Here is a 24,618-nt window from a genome sequence, read left to right on the forward strand (position 1 = left end):
ATTTTATTTCATGGTTTTTCTACTTATTTCTACAAATTCAACCAAATGGAAAACCTGATGGAACATTTGAATTGATTTGCCACTGTGTGTACTATCAGGTTACAAAAGTGCAAGTTTCAAAGCACAAAGTAATATTCTGCTTCGTCTGGCAACAATGTGAGACATCTGACAGACAAAGACATCAGACCATCTGTTTAGATGACAGCATTTATTAGAGTGAGGAAAGAGGGAAGGGGGCGAAGCAAGTGCAATAGCACAACCGAGCTACAAACCAATGCCACTTTTGGCTACTTTTCTGTTTTGCTGCTTTGTGAATGGTTTGTTAGCAGAACACCTTCCTGCTGACTGATGGAAGCTGATAGAAGGTATTTATATAAGGAAGTTAGGTAGATGAACACTTGTAATATGTTCGGAAGCTGTCCATCTATAGCTGCCATTGGCACAAAAAACAAACAAAAAATCTGGGGGGGGGAACACATGAGAATTTGAAAAAAATTATACAAAAGAAATAAGGATATAGTGATGTCAAGGCAGACAAAAAGACACCACATTTTAGCAGATACAACAGACCGATACGTTCAACACAGAGGCTATTTTTGACAAGGTAATTTGTGGTTTCGAATCCCTGTGTCCAATAAGAACCTTATTTCAAATGTATTTTCTAAAACGGTGAGAAAAATTATATGTTCGGCCTAAGATAAGATGCCTTCCTTGTGTTGTAAACACATGGAACCCATTTTCCCAAGTTTCAGAAATAGAGAACAGGTTCAGGTCATGTTTTAGTGTAAAAAAAAGAGCCACATTGAAGTATGAAGTCATTCGAAGTGTGTCCTTGGGTAGAGTTTTCTCCTTTGACAATCTTAAATCAATTAAGTGCACTTTGCCTTTAACGGTCTCTAGGGGTTGGCACAAAAAAATAGTCCTTGCACGTAGAATTGAATTAAAAATATGTTAAGATTGGCCAGTCAGCAATGTTTTATAGAATACACAAAGGAAATAAAGAAACATAAAGAACTTAATCTTCAACTTCACACATTTTACAGAAAGAATATATTACACCACACTAGAACAAATGCCAGGAAGAGAAAAAATCTCAGCTACAACATTAAAGTTCAAAACAAAACAGTATCAAGGAAAAAAATGTTGTGACCAAATCTGACACTTTAATTTAATTGCAAGACACTTATCTTGCAATAACTTAACCTAAAAGCTAATATAGCAGTCTCTTATAAGCAAAGTACAATGCTAACTGAGCTGGCAGTTTTAAGCTGGCTAAGAACAAATTTAAGTCAGTTAGCTTAGCTAAGTACAAAGCTAAGGTAAGCAACCATTCAACGCTTAGCTGAATACAAAGCTAAGCTAAACTAAGCTAAGCTAGGACAGCAGTCAGTTAGCTATGATATAGACCCAGTGGTTTCACTTTGCCCAGTAAGAAGCTAAGAATAGGAAAGCCAAGTCTGATGCAAAACTAGCAGATGGGAAGCTACGAGAAGTACACAACTAAGCTGAAAAACTACTGTTTAATCATCTTATTTCAAAAACAAAACTAATTTTGGTCAGTCATTGTGGGTTGCTAATCATACTTAAAAAACTGTTCATTCTTTTCATTTTTTGGCTGTAACAATGAGTGACAAGGTGTAAAAGTGACACGTTTTGACTCAGTCTTGTCACTTCTTGTAGCGAGCAATAAGCCTCTGAAATGTAAATGGTTTCCGTTACTGTTTGGTGGGTTGGATGACCTGAAATTGTCCCTTTTGAAGAGCTTTCAACACATTCAGATCCACATATAGGTCTTACACATAAATATATTTACAAGAAAGCCAGTCCAGCTAAATAAACATCCTTTTATGCTATACACAGTTAAAATAATCCTTTTTAAGAATATAAATACCACATGAGAAAAATGTCAATAATAATAAGATTAATCCAATAAAAAGAAGGAAAACACCTGGGAAAACAACTACATATTTCCAGGTCAACACATAGTAAAAAGGAAAACAGTACAATAGTTGTTTGACCTATTAAACAGCAGTAAAACCTTAAGAGGTAGAAAAAGTATAAAACTGAACTGAGAACTTTAAAAAGTAAAGGATACAGAAGAGACCTGTGCAGTCTTGTACACTTCTAACATCACAAGTGACGCAACAAGAGTAAAACCAGGCAAGAGGTGATCACACATCCACATCCAGGTAAATTCCTGCCTGATACCAGAGAACAGTCAAAACATGGCCAGTGGCAGCTATAGCTTCCTGGCAAACGGACTGCAGAAATAGATTAAACATAAGACACAAGACATGTTTGTTACAGCCAAATAAGTTATTTGCTTTGGGTTCAAACAGCCACTTTTCAAATATTACTTCTAAATCTATTTTACGTATTTTATATTTAATGTAATTTCAAATGTTGACTCCCCTCATTTGTTCCATGGATACCTTGAGGACGGAACTTATCAGTACTCAGTAATTAGTTAAAAGTAGCATTTGTTACATCAACTTATGGGAAATTGTCAAAGTCTTAAGTGTTTTATGGGCTTCTCTATGTAGGATAAATAATAAGTACTTTACTAAGCTCTTTACTAAACTCTAAACAAGACCCACATTTTAAAATCCATTTTGTGCAGGGCCCCTCTTCTTACTAACTGTACATTTTAAGGGTGTACCCTTCTAATTCACAGCCCGGCCAGCTGGTTTGTATCAGCCTAGACATGTTTCCATAGGTCAGCCTGTTGCTGACCTGTGTTGTATCTCGATAACAGAACGAGATGCAGCTCCAGTTCGATGCTGCCTGTCACAGATTGGATTAGTAGAGATGCCTGGTGCCCGTTACTAATTAAGTGACTGGGAGGAGGTGGGAAGTGCTCTATTATTTTCACTTTTCAGATAACACATAAGGTCAATGAGATCTAAGCACAACAAGTCTTTCCCTAGTGATTCAGCAATCCTGCATGCAAAGACTTTATAGTGCGTTGGAAAGTATTTGTACACCTTAATTTTTTTATTTTCACATTTAGTGACATTACAACTAGAAACTTCAAGGCACTTTATTGGCACATCACCATAATGATAAAACGTGGTGGCAGCATCATGCTGTGGAAATGCTTTTCTTCAGCATGGACGGGAAAGCTGGTAAGAGTTGATGAACACAGGGCAATCTTGGAAAAAATCCATTACAGGTTGTAAAAGACTTGAGAAACAAGACTTGTTTCAGTAACATTTCTTGTGGTAACAATGTCAAATGTGTCAAAGTTAATGGGTATAACCCTGAAAGGAGGACAGCCAAATCTACATAGAAATGATCAATAATAAAAATACACTTAACTGTGCTGCCAACTCAAAATTCATGATATCCCTCATTAACTAACCATTAAATGTATTGGCCTGGTCCAAATATATCTTTTTGTCAAGTCAGTTTGTAGTCCTTCTAAAAGAGGGGACATCCAGGTCTACCTCATCCACATCTTCCCTACTGTTCCTGTAGCCCCAGGGATGAAAATAATTAAAGAAAAACATTTTATAATTGAGATAGAGCAATATTTATTTGACTTAGGTCAACCCAGACACTGTTTGAACCCAAAGAAATGGTTAACTGTACTTGGATGTGAACGTGCTGCAGCTGTGAGGATTTAGGCTCAGGGTCAGTGAGCATGCCAGTGTACGAAGGAGGATCTGTATATATGTGGGTATTTGGAGAAAGAAGGAAGCTCCTTTAAGTCCCTTTAGGCGGGGTCCATTTTAAGGCTGTGGGGTCAATGGTTTTTCCATTACCACGTTTGGTCTCCTTCGCCTTCCAGTCGTCAATAAGGTCCTTCAGGGAAAAAAAAAACACAATTAGTGACTAGATGGGGAAATGAAGGGTAAACTAAGCAGTCTTTGTTCTTCACCTGTCTCTTTAAAACCAAGTGTTTTCCTTTCCAGTATTTGAGCATCTGAAGGGACTGCAGTGTGCTGACAATATCCACTGGGTTTACTGCTGTCTCTTGGCTGATCTCTGCAACAGCGAGGGAGGAGTTAAAGGAGTTTAGGGTGATGATCAGGAATATCTGGGAAATCTGTGGGGAAGCTTCACTCCAGTAGCTAACTATGCAGTTGTTCAAACAGGTTCAACTCTGATTGATACTAATATAGCCTGAGGATATCAGAGAGAGCAGCTAAATTAATTTTAAGAATCAGGTGACTGACAGATAATACAACTGTTGCTAAATATTTTAGCTCTAGCATGTGACCCCAGGGATTTTCCACCACATTGTATCCCGTTTTTAAAGCCTTGAAATAAAATTTCCTATAAGCCTCTTAATGGTCATTAATGATGGGTTTTAGTAAACTACTGAAATCCCTGTTTTCAAGCCTTGTTAAATATATACAAAGGAGGTCACACTTTTATTTTCCCAAACAAACTATACTGGGAGAAGATGTTTTTTTCTGGTATCAGGCTGAATGTCCAGCTTTTAATCCCTTCCAACATATTTTGTTTCCTGTCCTACATCGATTTATAGTTTTGGTAAAGTATATTAATGCCCAATATCCTCAGCCAACATATGGAACAAATTGGTGCTTGTAAAGTAATTTCTGAAATAAAAATATTCAATTGCAGAAGTGAAAGATAAATTTAATTATCTCAATAATGAAATGTATAACTTCTCAATACAATAGGATGCAGCAGAAAGCCTGGGTATGAATGAGGTGGCTGCGGGCTTTAAATATGTGAGCTTTTTACTTCTCAGACCTGAATCCATGGTGTAGAGAATTATATGGCACCCCTTTAATATCTGTATTTAGTCTTTCTAAGCACATTTTAACCTTTGATGGAGATCTCCTTTCCCTGAAAATTGTTCAGGTACCGCAGCAGAACATCTTTCCAGTAACTTCTATAGCTGATTAGACCCAGGTCCGACAGGGGGCGCTCAGGTGAGCCCACCTTCTCCTCCACCTTGGACAACAAGTAGCCTTTTTGGACAGGAGAGAATGTTTTTCTTTAAGGAATATATTAGTACAGACCATGAAAACATGTTTGCAGCAAGTTTTCTGAATAGTTCTTCCTACAACCTCCTACATAGGGTTTATGTCCCCATGTATGTTTATTATCCTACATTTATCAGCGAGTGAGTGAAAGTAGGGTGTAAAACCTATACAAGCACAATGAGTGTCTGTACTCACTGAAGTCAATGAGCATCTTTCCGTAGCCTTGCCTCATGTACTGTGGCATTGTGAGGATGCAGGACACATTGTAGTTCAAGAAAGAGTTCTTCTCCTGTGGAAGGAGATGAAATCTGATTGTAGGCACTGGTGTAAACAAATATGTCCAACAGCTGTCTCTTCCAAATCTCTCGGTACTTTAAAAGCTCCATCTTAGGCTTACATAATCACCAGGGATGCTGTGTAACCTCACGCAACCCAGTTCTACAAAGCGAGAAAGCAGGAGGACTCTGAAGCAGGCTCCTGCATTACCTTGGAGAAGTACCCAACTAGGTGGCATCCTGTGTTGTCGGCTTCTGTCATGACGTAGAAGAGGAATGGTTCGACGTCATAATACAGCGTCTTGTGGTCCAGGAATAGCTTTGCTAGCAGACACAAGTTCTGACAGTAAATCTAGTAGTGAAAAGAGCAAAACAGATGAGAAGACTCAGCAGAGCCCTTTTAGGCTTGTTGTAACGTTGCACCTTGATTAACTCTCATTTGATGACCGTTAGAAGAATAGAGAAGGAGATTAAAGATGTAAAGTGTTACCTTGTTCTTTTTTCCATCCACCTCAAAGACAGAGATGTTCCCCTTTCTGTAGATCTCATCCCCTGGTGGATGCTTCCACACACACTTGGCCTTGAACAGAGAGAACAGCTTCATGAAAAATATTCCCAAACTCCTAACACTGAATCTAACAGGTTTAAAAATCCTACAACAGTTTTGTCACACAGGTTTGTATGTGGAAAGTTGCTTTAAACACAAAGGTCCAACTCAAATATTCACCACCAGTTGCCCTACCATGTGCCTGCGCAGAATGGTCTGACTCTTCATATACTTGAGGCAGAACTCGCACATGTAGAGCCTCCCCAGGCGGGCGTACTCCTCTGGGTACGGAGAGTGGTACCAGGTGTCCAACTCAAACCGGCCGAACACTATGGTCTTAATCATGTTGCTGCCCTCCGACACCTGGCCGGTCAGGCGGAGCTTCTCCTGTATAGCCGGGACAGGGAGACACGGGACAAACAGGACAGAGAGAGGGAGCAGGCAAGAAGAAGGAGAGGAAACGGGGAAAGATGGGAACAAAGGTTCAATTATTAAGGGAACAATTTAAGAATTGCCTCAGTGGAGGGAACCAGCCAAGGAAATTAAAGGTGCAGGAAAAAAAACAGTTGGATGAAGAAATAATACAATGAACTTCACATGGACAGATGAAACTCATCTGGACTGGAAAACTAAAAAAGAAGTCCATTGAAATCTGAAACCTTTGATCAATCTGAATCTAATGTAATCTATTGTTATTAGCAAGACTAAATGAAGAAGACTATCTTATTTCAAGCTAACATTTGGTAAGACTCTCTCATCTGGAGAATCAAGAAGGAACATGGAATGACATGGAGTGATTGTCCAAACTACCAAAACAATCTGAGACTCCTGCTGTGGCTGCAGAGGAGGGTTTGCAGACTGAAAAAGAGAAGAAGAGAAGTAAGGTAGGAAAAGGGGAGGAGGGGGACAAACAAAGAGCAGGAAAAGTGTAAGGGTGGGAGGTGATGATGAGTTTTCTCTCTTACAAGGTCCTCCGAAGCACGTGCCTGAGCTTTCCTGAACAGCTCGAGGTCGTAGTCGCTGGTGATGTTCTCCAGCAGCGGCTCCCGGCTCGTCCCGTGGCTTTGTCGGTGTTCCTGGGAGCAGGTGGGGAAAATAATAATAGTGTGAGCTTTAGAACATGTAGTGGAGGGACTGACTATAATATCTTCTCTACTTACTGTATATTTTTCCTTCTGCTCCTTATTGAGGCCAGAGTTCCTCTTCCTCCTCAGCTCTGTCACCTTGTCTTTGTAGCGCAGCTGTCCCTCTGTGGGGGCCTGACACACCACACACCACGACAAACACATAAACAGTGACCCTTCTGGGGGGTGGCAGTCATCCCCACTAGAGGGTGACACGGGAGTGGATTTTCTCTCCTGTCCCATCCCGCTCCCACAGAAAAATGTCTTGTCCCATCCCAATTCCAGGCCAGCATAAAAAAAATAAATCCTGTTCCATCCCATTCCTGGTAAATTGATTCCCGCTCCCATTTAGAACGACTCCCACTCCTGTGCCACTCCAATTTTTGTTTTCTTCATTTAGTCTTTTGGCAATTTCTTTGAAGGACCAGTTAGGTCCCTGTTTTTAGCTGTAGTAAAGGCCAGTTGAAGTAAAAAGAATAATAAGGAAGAAATAATAAAATATCAAACAAGGAAACAGACCATACCTATCTTAGTTGAATAAACAAAATGTTTATGTACATAGTTGTATTTTACTTATTTATTAAGTGATTGTTTCCTTTGAACGATGACATCACTTTTATGTTTCAAATTGTTGAAACAAAAGAAAAATGCACCTAGCAAGAGAACTGTAATTGTTGAACAAAAGTGCAAAAAGGCATTACCTTCACAATTTAGAAACTGTACCTCAATGGTTCACAGCCCTGGTCCTCAGGGACCCCTTCCCTGCAAGTTTTAGATGTGTGTCTGCTCCAGAACACCTGATTTAAATTCTGACATGACCTCCTATACAGGCATCAAGAATGGAGGGTCAAACTGGACAAATTTAATACAATAAAATCATCATAAAATAAATAAATGTTGTGAATGTCCCATAAGTGAAGTAAATGTAACATGAAAGAAATGTAACATTAAATGTGCCATTAAATTAAAGGTACCATTTATTTATTTAATACATCATTAGAAACAATAAATGTACCATTATATCATGAAATGGACTATTATGCAATTAAATGTGCCACTGAATAATTAAGTATAATTTTAAAGACGACATGACATAATTAGTGGTACACTTAATATTTAATGATGTATTAAATAAATTGTACATTTAATGGTACATTCATTTTTTTCTATTTCACAACATATTTATTTAATATCTTCCCTTGATGAAGCCTTTCCCCCGCGAGGGGACATGGGGGGATTTTTTTTCTTTTGCGTTCCCACGCAATAGTCTTTGCGTTATTTCGCAATACTTTGTGGGATAGTTTCCAAACCAGATAACTGCAAAAATGAAACAAACACTACACCCGTTTTGAGATTTATTGAGTTTTATTTTGAAATCGGCCTTAAATAAAATTATCTTCAAATCAGACAAAAAGACAGTTTTTATCCACAAGCTGTCAAACAAACTACTGAACTCTGGACCATAAAACTGCACGAAACCACATCTGTGACACTTTATTTCCTTATTACTGCTGCATGATGTGTACTTTTTTTTTTTTGTACGCCATTAGTGTTTTTGTTTTTATCGTGATTTGAACGGTTCTTCTTATCCTAAGCATTTTATCGCATAGTTGACTGCGTGTTAACCTGCATATGACAAATAAACCATATCAATGACATATCAGTGTTTGTTTTATGAGCAGTTTGTCATCTGTGCTGCTGTTCCAAAATGCGGACGCAAAAGAAATAAATTTCCCCATGTCCCCTCACGGGCTTCCGTACCTTACCTCTTAAATCTTTAGTGCACATGCAGCCATTTTGTTGGTCAGATGAGACTTGACACATGTTGGTACTTTTGGTTTGATGAATGAAGAGATTCAGGACTGATTCAATCCAGAATCGGTCTTACAAGTGTCCCTTAATCACTGGTGAACTTGATTACAACTAAACCCGTTTTACAAGCAGCAGACTGCATGTTAACACCGCTACATTCAACTCTCCTGAAGTTCGGTAATATTTGCGACTTTCCTGTCAGCTCTATGAGTTTAATAGATAAGTCCTTATTTCTGACTTTACGTTACAAATCCAATTTTACCACGTCCAGTTCTCCACCTGCATTTGTTCCCTCCATCCTGAACGCAGGTGGAAAACATCGATCAGAAGCACTGTTGGCTTGTGGGTTGTGTAGTTCGTTTGACTCGCATTATAGTATAGGCTTCTTGGAAAAAAACTACACAATGGTGGCGACGATTCAAGTTTTTTTTTCTTAAAGTTTATAACAAAGTCTCAGTTTACATTTCCAAGGACAATTGATCCTAGTTTATTCTCCCTCCTATTAGTTAGCTCCCGCTCCCGTCTGCTCCCGATCATTTTTTATCCTGTACCGTCCCAATCACGTGATCTTTACTGACGCTGTCTCCCGTCCCGCGGGACTCCCGTGGGAATCCCGTGACCCGTGGGACTCCCGAAAAAATGTCAGCCTCTAATCCCCACCTCCATCCCACCAGGCCACACCCTCTATCGCTGTCTAGTAACAGTCATCAACCCCAAACTGAGAAGAAACCAGTTGACGTTTTGAAGCTATTTACCACATCACTGGAAAAGTATAGGCCCATTTAGAGCAGTATGAATGGAAATGTGCTGTGATTGATTCAAGCCTCCGTAGGTGAACGGCATGAGTTGATTACTGGTAACAAGGTAAACAAAGGTTGCTTAAAGTTATGCTTTCAAAAGTGTTCAAATGCCCCTTACACCGTTTCTTTGGTTTACAGTAACAGCGGCTGCCCCTCCCCAACCTGTGTCTGCACAGTGTTGCACAGCTGTTCCAGGTCTGACTGCTCAATCTAAAATGACCCCAATGCCAAAAAAGTACCGAAAATCCTTTGTTGTTTTTTTTGTAAAAAAAGAATAAAGGTCACATAAATCCTTTTTATGAATCTCTGTCCAGGGAAGAATTAATTAGTTCAGATTTTACCCAAGTGTTCGAACCTTATATATTGCGCATGCTCGGTGACCTCTGACATTCCAAGCTCTTTTAAGTATTGTGTAAATGCAATGATTTTACACATGGTTATATCATGAGGATAAAAATGAATTCTTATTCTTAATTTTTATTTTAATTTCATAACCTCTTTTCAAACAATACATGTGTTACATCTACCATTTATCTAACATTAGAGGATGCACAAGGAGCTACATAACTAAAGCAAAGTCATATCATGCAGACATGTATTTGTATTGAACTCTGATGTCTGCTCAGGAAAACAAATGCTTTGTCCTCTTTGGTGATTAATACAGACCTGCCTTCTCAAATGAAGCCAACAGGAACAGATGTGGCTTTTTCTGTGAACCAAGTGACAGTAACCCGTCATCACTTTGACCTCGCTACACTGGCAACCAGCGCTGCGACCTCAGCTCTTCCTACCTCAAAAGCAATGTGAGAGTCGGGTGGGTGGGGCGGGGGGCTGCACATTACCTGGTTCCTTGTGGAGTGTCTGTTCTCATCCTGCCGGTGTGACAGTGTCCTTTCTTCGGCCTGTTTATCGCGTGTCGTTGCCTTGCCCTGTCAGACAAATCAACACAGTCTGGAGCCCCGTAGCAAAAACAACAGCCTCCTCCATGTTTCTACAGCATGCCAATCTCTATTTGGTTCGCCTTCTTTTCCTTACATGAATTCACTGGACACTTAGTCATGGTGTGATGGCAGACTGGAGAACCAGCTTAACCATCCACATACAGCGTTTAGCAAAAGTATTCACACCCCTTAAACCTTTTCACATTTGCCAACATTAAAACCACAAACCTCAATTGATTTTATTTGGATTTTTCTGTAACAGACAGACACAAAGCATTGTATTTTTGTATATTCATTTGTTTTCAGCCCTCTAAAACAAATCCATGGTGGTGGCAGCATCATGCTGTGGGGATGCTTTTCCTCAGTAGGAAAAAGAAAAGCTGTCAGATTTAACAGGAATATGGATGGAACCTGCTAGTTAAAGTACACAAGCATGTTCCGATCAAAGCATATTTATGTCTTCAATTGGTCTAGTCAAAGCCCAGGCAGAATTTCAATTGAGAATCTGTGGCAAGACTGGAAAACTGACGTTCAAAGATGAAGTCTCTGGATGTGCAAGGCTGGAGGGGCCATAACCCACTACTCTGGAAGTATGGTGAAGGCCAACATAAAGTATGAACACAAGATGGCTGAATACAGATGCACGACAGACTTTTCAACCTTTTTATTTGTAAGGAAAGATCAATCACATAAAGTAGAAGTTTGTGGTTGTAACATAAAATGCTGCAAAGTTTCAGGGGTGTGAATACTTTTTCTAGGCACTGTATGCACCCATGTGTAAATGTGTCATTTTGGGAACTGTACAACTACTCCAGCATCATGTGACTATTTTTTCATAGTTCCACACACACTTCTTCATCTGAAATCCTTGCAGATTCGAATGTGCCGGTACCTTGCATTCATCAGCAGAGAGATTGTGGTACAGCGGGCAGCCTGATATGGAGAAATGTCTCTCATGTCTTCCTGTTAGATGACCTGGGAGAAAAAGAGGAAGGGTGAGAACAAGAGGAAGATGTTCACAGATGAAAGACAGTAAATTTAAAGGGGTATGACATTTGGTCTGGGGAAAAACATGGCTGTGTGGCGTTTAGGTCCTCACCAAGTGAGTTGCATCCTGGTGTGGGACACTTCATGTTGAAATTGTAGCTTTCATGGAAACGTCGTCGTTTGGGCCGGTGGGAGAGGTCGTGGGCGGCGGCCTCTTTGAGCGACAGCTCTTTTGCCAGTCTCTCATCCTCCTCTTGTGAAACTGCAATATTGTTGCTAGAAGACACGTGGTCGTTGCTCGGGCTGGAAGCTTCAATATCTGACTCTGAGGATGGGGCATTGCCTGTTGGGGTCCGAGGTGGTGTCTCATCCTGGTCTGCTCCTTGTTTTGCATCTGCTGGGCAAGTTAAGAGAGCATGAAGATCCCAAATCCACCAATAATTCGTTTGAAATAAAAGCATCTTTTCAGCCTTTAGCTCCCTCTGATTTATTTTAAGGGGAGTCTCTGCAGGCCACACATGTCCACACATACAGATGCAATTAACAGCCTTCAGGAGTGGCAGGCCTCAGATAAATCCACCAGAGAAGAATGATGTTACTGCTGCCGGGCAGCTGTGAGACTCTGGCTGCCAAATGAAATCACCTATTTCAACCTGTTTTCTTTCCTTTTTTGTGTTTATTTTTTAACCTTCAGCTAACACAGAAGGTGTGGTGTGTGTGAGCAGCATGTTAGGAAAGTAGCAGCAGTCCTGTAGATGGTTATGAAGCAAAATGGCACAGAAACAGCCTTTTTGGAAAGGTTCTAACACACGCATGAACACGTGAACTTACATACTTACTGTATGTATGTCCTGAAATATGTGATTAATCCTTTCATTTTGAGGGATATTTTTCCTTGTCGTTGTTTCCTGTCAATAATTCTATCGTGATCAAAGTTCTCTTTCTTTAAAATTGGAATTGTTTTAGATTTCAGGGGGAGATGAACCGAGAAATTGGCTCATGACTGGATTTGGTTAATTTTGAGCTTAATCACCCAGTCAGAAACTGTCAGAATCTTCATGAATTTGGGTCCTTCAGCACTTTCACTGGCTCCCAGTACAGTCATGTAGCCAATTCAAAATCCTCCTGTTAGCATTTAAAGCTATTCATAACCTTGTCCCTCCATGTTTGTCCGACCTCCCTCCTGCTCCGGCTTCCATCCTCCTCCTCCATACACCTCTCTGTGCCCTCCGCCCGTCTTACCACCACGGGGAGAAGAGCGACTGAATGCTTTGCTCCCCGTCTCTGGAATTCATTACCATCCCTACTGAGAAACACTGATTCACTCCTCCATTTCAAGTCACAACTCAAATCTAGTTGTGACTGCCTATTCCCTCTGATGGCTATTGCTCCGTCTATTTTAATGGTCTTGTTGATTTCCATTGTTGCTTATTTTTATTGTATATGATTGTACTGTGTCCTTGAGTGCCGAGAAAGGCGCTTTCAAATAAAATGTAATATTATTATTTTCCTGATCGGTAAACGCAACCTACCTAAGTACTACCAGATCACACAGACCACAGCCACACTTACTTCAGATACAACTTCAAAGTGTAGAAGTTGCTTCTGAGAGAAGAAGACTCAAAGTTTGCTATTTTCAATATGAGTAAGATGTTTATAAAACAAAAGTCAGAGAAACTATTGACATTTTAGGTACTTTATAAAAACATTTCATACAATTTTCTAGAATTGCACCGCTCAAGGTGGCAGCAGGTTGGAGTAGCTCTGTTGAAGCTCTGCAAGGTTGCTTTGAGGCTACAGACTGGGACGCACTGTGCCAGCCACATGGAGAGGACATCAATGCCATGACTGAGTGTGTAACCGACTATATAAACATCTGTGTGGATAACATCATCCCCACCAGAACAGTAAGATGCTTCCCCAATAACAAACCTTGGATCACCAGTGACCTGAAGGACCTGCTTAACAAGAAAAAAAGAGCCTTCAGAGAAGGAGACAGAGAATTATTGAGGATTATACAGAAGCAACTTAAAGTCAAGATAAGAGACAGCAAGGAGGTGTACAAGAAGAAGCTGGAGAGCAAGCTCCAGCAAAACAATATCAGAGATGTGTGGACAGGGATGAAGAAGATCACAGGCTTCAAGCAGAAAGAAGATCAGACCGATGAAGGTCTGGACAGAGCCAATGAACTGAACACATTCTTCAATAGGTTCAGTTCAGAAACCAGCTTCGCATCCTCCTCTCCTGCTCACAGCCAAACAGACATCCCACCCTCCTTTGACCCACAGCTGTCCAGTAACACCTCAAATTTTTTATCTTCCACCTCAGCCCTAGACCCTTCTGCTTCTACATGTTTGCCTTCAACCATATCAGAAGATGCTGATGCTTCCTTTGCTTCCCCCTTCCACCTGTGTGTCTCAAGAAGTCAGGTGAAGAGACAACTGGAGAGACTGAATCAGAATAAAGCTGCAGGTCCAGATCATGTCAGCCCTAGAGTCCTGAAGGCCTGTGCAGAGCAGCTCTGTGGGATTCTGCAGCACCTCTTCAACCTTAGCCTGGCCCAGAAGAAGGTTCTGGTGTTGTGGAAGACCTCCTGTCTTGTTCCGGTACCAAAGAAAACTCACCCATCAGTCCTCAATGACTATAGACCTGTTGCCCTGACATCCCACATCATGAAGGTCCTAGAGAGACTCCTGTTGGCCCACCTGAGTAAGCAAACAGTAAACCATCAGGACCCCCTTCAGTTTGCTTATCGCTGTGGAGTTGTAGTTGAAGATGCCATCATACACCTGCTTCAACAAACCCACTGTCATCTGGACAAAGCCAGCAGCACTGTGAGGATCATGTTCTTTGATTTCTCCAGTGCATTTAATACAATCCAACCTGATTTGCCTTGTCAGAAACTCCAGAAGACTCAGGTGGAGGCCTCAACAATCTTCTGGATCAAAGACTACCTGACAAACAGACCACAGTTTGTGAGACTGAAGGATTGTGAGTCTAACCAGGTAGTCAGCAGCACAGGAGCACCACAGGGGACTGTACTCTCACCATTCCTTTTCACTCTGTACACCTCAGACTTCCAGTACAAGACAGACTCCTGTCATCTGCAGAAATACTCGGATGATTCTGCAGCAGTGGGGTGGATCAGAGATGGACAAGAAGCTGAGTACAGGAAGGTGGTGGACCGCTTTGTGGCATGGTGTGGAAACCATCATCTCATTTTGAACGTGACTAAAACAAAGGAGATGATTGTAGATTTTAAGAGAAACATGAATAAGTCAAAAACTATTTCTATCATGGGAGAAGAAGTGGAGGTGATGGAAGAGTATAAATACCTCGGTGTTCACCTGGACAACAGACTAGAGTGGAGATGCAACTGTGAAGCCATCTACAAGAAGGGATAGAGCAGACTGTACTTCTTGAGGAAGCTTAGGTCCTTTGGTGTTTGCAGCAAGATGCTGCATATCTTCTATAAGTCTGTTGTGGAAAGTGTGATCTATTCTACCATCATCTGCTGGGGAAGCAGCATCAGAGCCAGAGACTTAAAGAAGCTCAACAAGCTGATAAAGAAGGTTGGCTCTGTTCTGGGGAGTCCTCTGGAACCTCTGGAGATCATTGTGGAAAGAAGGATTCTTCATAAAATGAAGAACATTATGGAGAACCCTGATCATCCTCTTCATGAGACTGTTGTACAACAACAGAGTGTCTTCAGTCAGAGGCTTCTTCAGATCTGCTGTAAGACGGAGCGCTACAGGAGATCCTTCCTGCCCACAGCCATCAGCATCTACAACGGCTCTTTGAAGAAACCTTCATAATATGAGCTACAACAACATTTAATTTCCCTTTGGGATTAATAAAGTATTTTTGAATTGAATTTAATTGAATTGAATGTTGACGTATTTCTGTTGGTTTGTTCAGGCTCCCATTTAAAAGAAAAGGTAGAGACTTTAGCAAATAACAGGAAGCCTAAACGTATTACAGAAAAGTTGTTCTGTTAAATTACAAGAGCTTTCAGACTTCATCTGTCATGTAACATGCTAGATATGGAAATGTTGCCAGCCTTATCGGAGCCTTAAGAGAACACACACACAGTTAGTAATGCTGACAGTGCTAATTTCAGACGCTAATGGCAGCTTAAAATATGAACTATGCAATAATTCTTGTACATAATAGCCTTTTTTTCTTAGGAAAGCACTGATAAGAAAATTTGTTAGACACCACACAATCCTGTGCTGCATCACTCTCTTTCACATGGCCAAACAAACCAGGCAGGGGAAACTTTTTAAAAATAAAATCAGAGCTGGGATTCAGCTATAAATCATAGAGCAGAGCATCTCTAGTCACATGATTTGTAAACTAATAGATTTGCTCTTCATCAGCTTTTATAAATAGGTATTTCATTTATGCAAAGCTTTTTAACATTGGAAATCTCCACCTCTACTGTATCTAAAAGAGACAGTATTCAGTGATTGTAATTTAAAGACCAGACGCAGGGGTCAGTGGTATAACAGTTCCTAACAATAGATTTCACACTAAGCTGTGGCAGGAAGCTGGACGTCAACTCAATAAGTCAAACTGGGTTTTCTGGCTCTGGCTGCATGTTCATGTAAAAGGGGCCTTGTTCATGATAAATGATAAATACACAACAAAGAAGGCTGTAAGTATCACGACAGGGAATACAAAATCTGATCACCACAAGCTGTTTACAGTTATTATACTTGAGCAAAACTGAGTAAAAATGCAGTGTTTGAAGCATTACTAATTGGGTTTTACAAACACACTGATGACCTCATCCTTACTGGGACCACCTCTATGAAAGCAGGAGTTTTGCCAGTTTAATGCATGTGTGTAATCACAATGCCAATGTGGAAAGACAGTGGCAATGACCTTGAAAAAAAAAATCCCTGCAATTTCTTAAAATGTCATTTCAACCCATTCAATAGCCCGAGTCCATTATTCTACAGTGAAAAAAAAGACTTAAAATCTGTCGACCTTGGAGAAGACATCGCAGCAAATTCACCACAAGGTCCGAGAAGAAGCAAACAATTTGTAGAAAGAGCTTAAGCTTGCAAAGCTGCACACAAACAAACCAAAAAACTGTAAAGAATCTTGTCCTTTAGATAGATGAACCCAAAGTGAACACGTTTTAACATAAACCATGGTTTTCTTAACAGAAACCTGATCGATGGTTAAAAAAGAAAAAAAGGTCTAGGTTATTGGAATGGTGGTCTACAGCCCACACCTCAACTTAATTCAAATGCTTTGGTAGAAAGTAGGGCCGAAACAATTCATCAGATTAATCGTGATAAATTCATTACTGAAATAATCATCAACTAATTTAATAACCGAATAATCGTAAACAGACTCTGTAACATGGCTATGCTGAAAGAACAGTAATTAGGCCAAAACTGTACAAAACATTTATACATTTTCCATTTAAGATGAAAACCCTTCTTTGTCTGTAAATATGCTCTGTCCAGAACTCTTTAAGTGGCATGGCTTTAGCTTCAACTGGTTCAAACACTGTAAATAAATCTCCAATTAAACACCTTTCGCTATCCGCTTATTAATCGTTAAATAAAAAAATAGTCGACATGCTAATCGGTTAGCAAAATAATCATTAGTTGCAGCCCTAGTAGACTTTAGGGCTGTTGGTTAATGATGTAATATATCATGTTTTGTTGTCCATTTAAAGTTATATTTACCTCATTTTTGGACTTTAAATGGACCCGAACATTTTTGTTTTGTCTGAATAAATAAAAAAAAGAAATAAATGGCTGTTCCTTTCTTTTTATACCGTGTGTGGATGTACCATCAGCTTATTGTGTGTAAAGTTTGATAACTATTTTAATTTTCAGTAAGATCACTCATAAATTCCACTGGCAAGTCTCCAGTTTCAGGCAGCACCTATTAATCTTCTGTATAACTAGAAACAGCCTGGTATCACTGACAGGCTTCATGAAAACAACTCACCTGCATCATAACAAAAGACTGACACAAGAAGGTCCTCCACCTCTTTGAAACCTCATGTTGTTCTCCTTTCTCTGATTTACAGTCTTTATAGGGCACTTCCTAAAATTACCCCTAATACTGCTGCATTACTTCACACTTTTATCACATCTTCAACTTTTTATAAGATAGGAAGGAAGAACTGCTAGACTTACCATTGGCTTCTGTGTCTGAGCCAGATGACCTGCTCTGACGCAAAGGGTATTTTTTGGCTTTAGGGTTTGCCGCCCCCTGCTGGCTGCGTGTAATCCTGTGTTCAGAGGAGAAGACAGAGGCTGCCACCGATGCTGCAGCCGACTCTGCTGCTGAACCCAGGCCTTCATCGTGAGCCGCAGCAGCATCTAAAAGGAAGAAGAAACGTCACTTTTCTGAGACTGCAGCACCTAAGATCACCCAAATGATATTTTTGTTTTTATATAAAAGATCACAGTTTTTTTTCTAGAAGCACCCATCCAGGTTTGGCTAATTGTTCTGATTGTAGAACATGAGCATGCATTTTCTAAATAAATATTTATACAGCAAATTCAGCCACGTAGTGGAAAAAGTGGTCAGATAAGACTAAAACTGTGATTGTTACATGCAAAATCGAAGTGTGCCAGTGTGAAAACTAACAACATTCTGAACACAAGATCTCCACTGTGAAAAATGGTGGCTACCATGGTGGAAACGTCATGCTGTGGGGAAACGTTTCAGCAGAAGGGACAAGGACAGAGTTTACAGGTAATAGATATAGCTAAATAAAGAGCAATCCTGGAATCCTGGAGGCTGCAAAACACTTGAGAATGGCGTCGAGGTTCACCTTGCAGCACTCCAACAACCCTAAACATAAATCCAGAGCGAATATAGAATGGTTAGATCAGCGGTCCCAAATTCTGGTCCCTGAAGGGCCATTATCTTGCAACATTTAGATGTGTCCCTAGTACCAAATTACTTCCTCAGCATGCAGGCAAGTTCTACTGAGTTCTGCTAAATCCAGCAAGACTGGAACATTGCTGTTAACAGACACTCTCCACCCAATCTTACAGAACCTGAGCTATTTGGCAATGAAGAACTGCCAAACACGGCTTTCTAGATATGCAAAGATGGTAGAGATAAACCCAAAGAAAATCACAGCAGCGTTTGGTTCTACAAAGTATTGACTCAGTGGGGCTGAATAAAAATGTTGTGAAATCCATCCATCCATCAGTCTACATCACTTTGTATTTGTCTTCTACATTAGATTCCATTAAAATACATTGAAGGTCATTGATGTAATGTGACAAAATGTGAAAATGTTCAAGGGGTCTGACATTTTTTTTGCCAGGCCCAGTAGATCAGTTTCAAGCACACATGTGAGAAGGAAGTTTAGGTTAGTTGTTGTGAAAGATTGCAGTTGCAAAAAATGCAGCAAAGTATGCCAGAACCTCCATATCTACTTAGTTTATCAAACTCGTCTCTGAGCTGCTTCTGAGCATGTGCAAGGATCACAACACGGTGGCCAACTCCTCTCATTAACAAAAGGCAGAGAGTATTTGTCTTCATCTGCTGTAAACCTCTTCTCACCAACAGATGCACAGAGGCTGGAATGTGTGTTTTTCTGGTCGTCTCAATGCTTCTATCCTTACTGGCTACCATAATACAATCACCGATTCTGAACAGGTCACGTTTCTCCTGGCTCTCTTTACATTTTGTCGAAATGATCTGCATGTCCACACGTTTTAAGTCAAGTATTATGATGCTTATTGAGTATGATTGAACGTATAGGATAAAAACCGCTAGATGATTAGGTTGAATCTGGCCTGTTAGGACCAAATGACAAGTTACGAGAAAAGAACGTCGCAGAGTTTGAGTGTCATGGCAGACATACTCAAAGTAACTCTTTATTAAAGGAAATCGTCAAATTTGTCTCTGTCATAAATAAACCAGAAATCAACTTCACTGTCCTAATGTTTGAAACCTCCTCTCCATCCAGGTAAAAATGCCCGTTAGGCCACGTGTCTCATTGAATTTTAAACGCCTACCTTTATCATTGTTTTGCCATTTTCTGTTTCTAGATCAATTGTTGAAATTTTTTTATTGTCCAGCTCTACTCTTAACAACTGAAAAGAGCAGAACAATCTTCTTTAAATATTTGTTGATAGTTTCATGGAAAGATTTCAAGATCTTTGGGTCAAATATTCTCTTCTGTGTTACGAGATTTTTCAGTAAAGCCAAAGACAATAATTAGGTCAGAATATAATTTTCTTATTTTTCAAACTAGATACACAATCTTTGTATAATCTGAAGTTTTTTTCAGATTATACAAAGTTCTTTGTAAACAAGAAAAAAAAAAAAAAAATTATTTCCCGATAAATGTTTGTCAACCTCAAAAAATGAGCAAAGCTGGAAGGAGTAAAAACGTTCCACACCAAACATGCTCTAACCACCAATCCGCCTTAATAATCCTGATGTGCTTAATTTACTGTGGACTACAAAGTATACCTTGTGAGCTCCGGCTGAGGCGCAGGGATGCACGAGTCAGACGCGTGCTGCTGCGTTTGTGCGCCCTCTCTGCAGCTTCAACATGTTCGAGGTCGGTGGAAAAATCGGAGTCCTCCGTCCCATCCGAGCTGCTGCCCGCCGTTCTCTGAGAAAGCAATAACAGTCATATTTATGTTTTTGATTTTTTTCTTATTAAAAGTGCATCCCACTGCGTTAAATGAGAATAAATAAGTGTATATAAAGCAGAAATTTTAGAACTTTCTCCCCCATTTCTTTCCTTTTACCAGTGACTTCTTCAGCAGGAGTCCCATGCTGGAGGTGAAGCATCGCCTCTTCCATTTTATCACCTTTGGCTCAGCGTCCCGTTACAAATTTGTCAAGAAATCCTCAAAATAAGCCTTAGGGTTAACACTGGATACATTTGGATTGGGTGAAACCAAATTATGTTCTAAATTCATAAAATTCATTGTGCTGTTTAGGTTATTTTAATAAGAATAATTATTCCTATCCCAACAAAACCCAGATGTAATATTTGCTTTCTTACATTCTATTTCCCGGTTTAATATTAGACCAAGATCTAATAAATTTAATAAAAGTTTAGAATGAGAAAACAATAAATCTCAAAAGTGTGAAACAAAAAACAAAATCACAATCAAGGTTTTTTTTTAACTCACTTTTCTGACAAAAGAAGAGCTTTGGAGGCCCGTGTCTCTCATATGCCACTGCAACCATGTGTGAATAACTAGACTACAGTGACTTGCAGAAGTATTCAACCCCCCTTGGACTTTTTCATGTTTTGTTGCCTCACAGCCTGGAATTAAAAAGGACTGTTTTAAAGTTGCCGTCCATTTCATTTACAGAACATGTCCACAACTTTGAAGATGTATTACTCATTTTATTGTGAAGCAAACAACAAATAGGACAAAACAACAGAAAACTTCAGCGTGCATAACTGTGTTCAAACCACAGCTTCTCCATTGAATTGAGGTCCGGACTTAAACTAGGCCATTCCAACACATATTAATGTTTGCTATAGCAGCACACTTTGGGTCATTGTCTTCCTGGAAGGGGAATCTCTGTCCCAGTCTTAGATCACAGGCAGACTGGTTTTCCTCAGGAATATTCATGCATTTAGCGCCATCCATCTTTCCATCGACTCAGACCAGTTTCCCAGTCCCTGCTGCTGAAAAACATCCCCACAGTAAAACATGGTGGGTTTGCGCAAGACAGATTTTTCTTGGTGACCGAAAATTTCACTTTTAGTTTCATCTGATCAAACAACATTCCTCCATACATTCTGGGAGTCGCCCACATGCCTTTGGGCAACTCAAAATGTGTCTTTTTCTGTTTAACATCAAGTAATGGCTTCTTTTTTGGCCACTCTTCCATTAAGCCCAGCTCTATGGGGTGTATGTCTTAATGTGGTCATTTGGACAGATACTCCAGCCTTTGCTGTGGAACTCTGCAAGTCCTCCAGGGTTACCTCTGGCCTCTGTGCAGCCTCTCTGATTATTGCCCTCCTTGCCTGATCTGGGGGTTTTGATGGGTGGCCCTATCTTGGCAGGTTTGTCCCTGACTTGTTTGGAGAGCTACCTGGTCTTCACGGTGTGACGTCTCTTCGTTAGTGCTATGGAAGCCTCTGGGGCCTTTCAGAAAAGGTGCGTTGATATGGACAGATCATGTGACACTTAGATTGCACACAGGTGGACTTCATTTCACTAATCTTGTGACTTTTGAAGCCAAATGGTTGCAACAAAACTTTTTAGGGGCTTCATAGCAAAAGGAGTAGATACATATGCATGTTTCAATTATTAGCTTTTCTATTTTTTTTTATTATTTGTTCCTCATTTCACTTCACCGACTCAGATTATGTTGTGCAGATCCATCACATAAAATAAGACTAAAAAGAATTTAAATAACAGGTTGGAATGTAACAATATAAGTAAAAACCCGGAGTGGAGGGGGGATGAATACTTTTGCATGCCACAACATATGACACCATAGTGTAATGATAAATAGCTTTTAACAAACAGCAGTTTTATTGACAGAAAGGGACTTTTCTTACCAAAATGTGTCAAATAGATGTATAGCCACTCATTAGTAACACTGAAAGTATGTAGTGAGTTAAAAGTAAATAGGTTTAACATGATGGATTTTTCACTTCAAATTCCGTGTCTCTGTTCAAAACCGTTTTTGCACCAAGATCATGACCCAACCATGTTTGCATAAGACTAATGTCTTATGCAGTAAGATCCAGTCGGAAACAGAAAACCAATGTGCCAGCATGGGCGCACGTTTGACAACTTCAAAACAAGAGGGCCGTGCATCGTATTTGCATTTCACCAATTAAATGAAAGACGAGGCAGGATTTGAGCAAGTCCAACCAATGAACACAGCCGTAGTTCAAACTCCGTCCAATCAGAGCGTTGTTTTGGTGTACACTGTTGTTCTATCCCGAGGAAACCAAAAAACAACCCGTCCTCATCCGTTTAATGCCGTTTAATGTCCGTTACTACAGTTACATTTAGTTGTGTTCACGGACATGGCTAGTTGGCGGAAGATCCAACGCAAACCAGTATTCAAAGAGCAGTGAAACGTTTATGAAAACACGTTAATTTCTCGCAAGTAGGCTGTAAACACAAGCTAGCTTAGCTTTTAGCACTAACAGTGCGAACTCTTACAGGAGTGAATTACTAAAAACATCCTCAGTTTGTTATTAACATCTTTAAGAAACACATTCCAGCCCTCTGAGGCGTTCGTTTCCTAGACTCAGTTTCATTTCAACGGCTAACATTAGCCATGACGTTATGCTGCATGGCTACAGCCTACAACGGCTCCCTCACCTTTCTCCGTGGCATGTCTTGAGCTGTGGGAGACTCTTATCCTTTACGTTGGGGAAACTATTCAAGCTTCCATATAAGCTATAACACAGAAAAACCACCTAAGCCTAACATGGACCAACTCGGCTGGAAGAAGCGCACAAATTTCCCCGCACTTCCTTGTGAATGCGGAGTAAATTCGGTACGTCGAGAAAATACCTCCGCCAGATGATGCTTCATCAGTGAGCTTAAAAGTGAAAAGGTCGTTTTAATATTGTATCACAAAGTATATATTTATTAGAATCCAAAATGATTTAAACAATATTCATTTATATATTTAATGAAATGTCAATAGTCGTTTTATTTTTGCACAAAACAGGTTTTTTATGTCGAGATGCGTTTCCCCACCAATTGCGTTTCTACATTGGATTTTACGGTTTCTTTTCATCGCGATGGCGCTTTTAAATTAACTCTTAAAGAATGCTATGCGGTCCCCATAAAATGGAACCCCATAAAACAGTTTTTCTGTCATTTTATTCCTTAGTAGGTATTAGTGATTAAGTATCTTTGTATCACTGCGTCTTCAGAGTTGTTACTGGCCCTGTCCAGGAATGTAAATTAGGGTGATTGAATATTTACAGAACATTTTTTATGCTGAACACAATATACAGACGTAGCCAAATTTGTGTGTAAATATGTATTAAAAGCCTTAAATAAATGTATTTGGGTTTTTTTCCACACTGAAAATAATAACACATTTTTTGGAGTTTTTAATGTTTTTATTTATTTATATCTTCATCTGGGGTTTTTGTATTGTTTCACATTTTATTCTTGTTGTTTAATAATTAAATATTATACTTGCATTCACTAAGTTGACCAGAAAGGGTGTTCATCTGTTTTTTATGTCTGTAAAGCACTTTGCGTTACATTTTATTATTCTTATTCTCATTAATAATAACAATAATAATAACAATTTTGACTTTATTGATCTCATAATGGAAAATGTATCTTCTGCATTTAACCCAGCCCTTAGGTAGCAGTGGGCTGCCATTGTGCGGCGCCCAGGGAGCATTCAGGGGCTAAGGGTCTTGCTCAGGGACCCAAAGTGGCAGGCTGTGGGATTCAAACCAGGGTCATTGTTGTCTCTCCAGGACACATTGGATGCTTTATAAAATAAACCTGATTGATCGTGTAAATTTGTGTATGATATTTTAAGCACTGAAAAAATAAACGGGTTGGGGTTTGGGTCAGATTTCACTATTTAAGAAAACCGAAACATGACAGAACACTGAGAAGAATGTTTTTCTATGAAGTACTGAGTAAGACTCTGGTGAATTATCGTAGACAAATCAGGCTACATCATTTCGAGACAGATTATCAAGTGTACAAGACATACTTGAAAGTACCATGAAGTGGCCATAAAACCCTGCATAGACGCGCAGGGTAGAACACATTTTGATGGGGGAACATGACTCGACACCGGAAATGAGTTGCAGTGAAACCTCTCGCGCTGCAGCTCTCGAGTTGCGTCGTTTAGCCCGTAGAGGGGAAACTGGGTTTTTAATGGTGGATGTAGGGTGATAGGTCGGTGGAAAGGGCCTGAGAGAGAGTCGGTCTGTGGCTACTGCTCGGAGAAAGCTTGACAAGCTCGATCCAGCTTTCTTTTGACTTACTGGATAAACTTGCTTTCATATTTAAAATAATAATAAAATTAAGGAATGAGGATGAGTACAATAACCTAAGCCCGATAGTGATTTCTAGAGAAATACAAAAGAAAATAGGAGATGTAGAAATGGTGAAAGTATTAAGAGACGGAAACTTATTAGTGACGTGTAAAAATGAAGAACAAAAAATGAAGGCTCTACATGTAGAAAGCATTGGGAAAA

At 39.9% G+C, this 24,618-nt stretch overlaps 1 protein-coding gene across 4 annotated transcripts; it reads right to left on the reverse strand.

Annotated features, from left to right (window-relative positions):
• Positions 1 to 193: 193 nt before the first annotated feature.
• Positions 194 to 22,947, reverse strand: LOC124864272 (histone acetyltransferase KAT7-like). 4 transcript variants are annotated; one of them, XM_047358989.1, is made up of 15 exons: positions 22,757 to 22,947; positions 19,914 to 20,058; positions 17,609 to 17,794; positions 11,557 to 11,841; positions 11,350 to 11,432; positions 10,359 to 10,445; positions 6,941 to 7,039; positions 6,746 to 6,856; positions 5,976 to 6,167; positions 5,724 to 5,813; positions 5,445 to 5,585; positions 5,154 to 5,247; positions 4,797 to 4,943; positions 3,881 to 3,987; positions 194 to 3,804 (listed from the first exon to the last, which is right to left on the reverse strand). In XM_047358989.1, exons 1-15 carry the CDS (start codon positions 22,769 to 22,771, stop codon positions 3,706 to 3,708), a joined length of 1,881 nt encoding a protein of 626 aa, XP_047214945.1. In that variant the 5' UTR covers positions 22,772 to 22,947; the 3' UTR covers positions 194 to 3,705. The 4 variants fall into 4 exon arrangements, with proteins under 4 accessions (XP_047214945.1, XP_047214943.1, XP_047214944.1 ...); XM_047358987.1 differs by lacking the exon at positions 22,757 to 22,947 and adding an exon at positions 20,588 to 20,644 and having other exon boundaries at positions 11,557 to 11,838; XM_047358988.1 differs by lacking the exon at positions 22,757 to 22,947 and adding an exon at positions 20,588 to 20,644 and having other exon boundaries at positions 6,767 to 6,856.
• Positions 22,948 to 24,618: the final 1,671 nt, after the last annotated feature.

The sequence above is a fragment of the Girardinichthys multiradiatus genome, chromosome Y (assembly GCF_021462225.1).
Source record: "Girardinichthys multiradiatus isolate DD_20200921_A chromosome Y, DD_fGirMul_XY1, whole genome shotgun sequence".
NCBI classification, from domain to species: Eukaryota; Metazoa; Chordata; class Actinopteri; order Cyprinodontiformes; family Goodeidae; genus Girardinichthys; species Girardinichthys multiradiatus.

Excerpts from the sequence above, each read along its gene's own strand:
- LOC124864272 (XM_047358986.1), bottom strand. The coding sequence starts at position 20,629 with ATGAGAGACACGGGCCTCCAAAGCTCTTCTTTTGTCAGAAAA. Across the intron at positions 17,795-19,913 it reads CCTCAGCCGGAGCTCACAAG|ATGCTGCTGCGGCTCACGAT; the intron begins GTATACTTTGTA and ends TCTTCCTTTTAG. Across the intron at positions 10,446-11,349 it reads TCTCTGCTGATGAATGCAAG|GGCAAGGCAACGACACGCGA; the intron begins GTACCGGCACAT and ends TTTGTCTGACAG.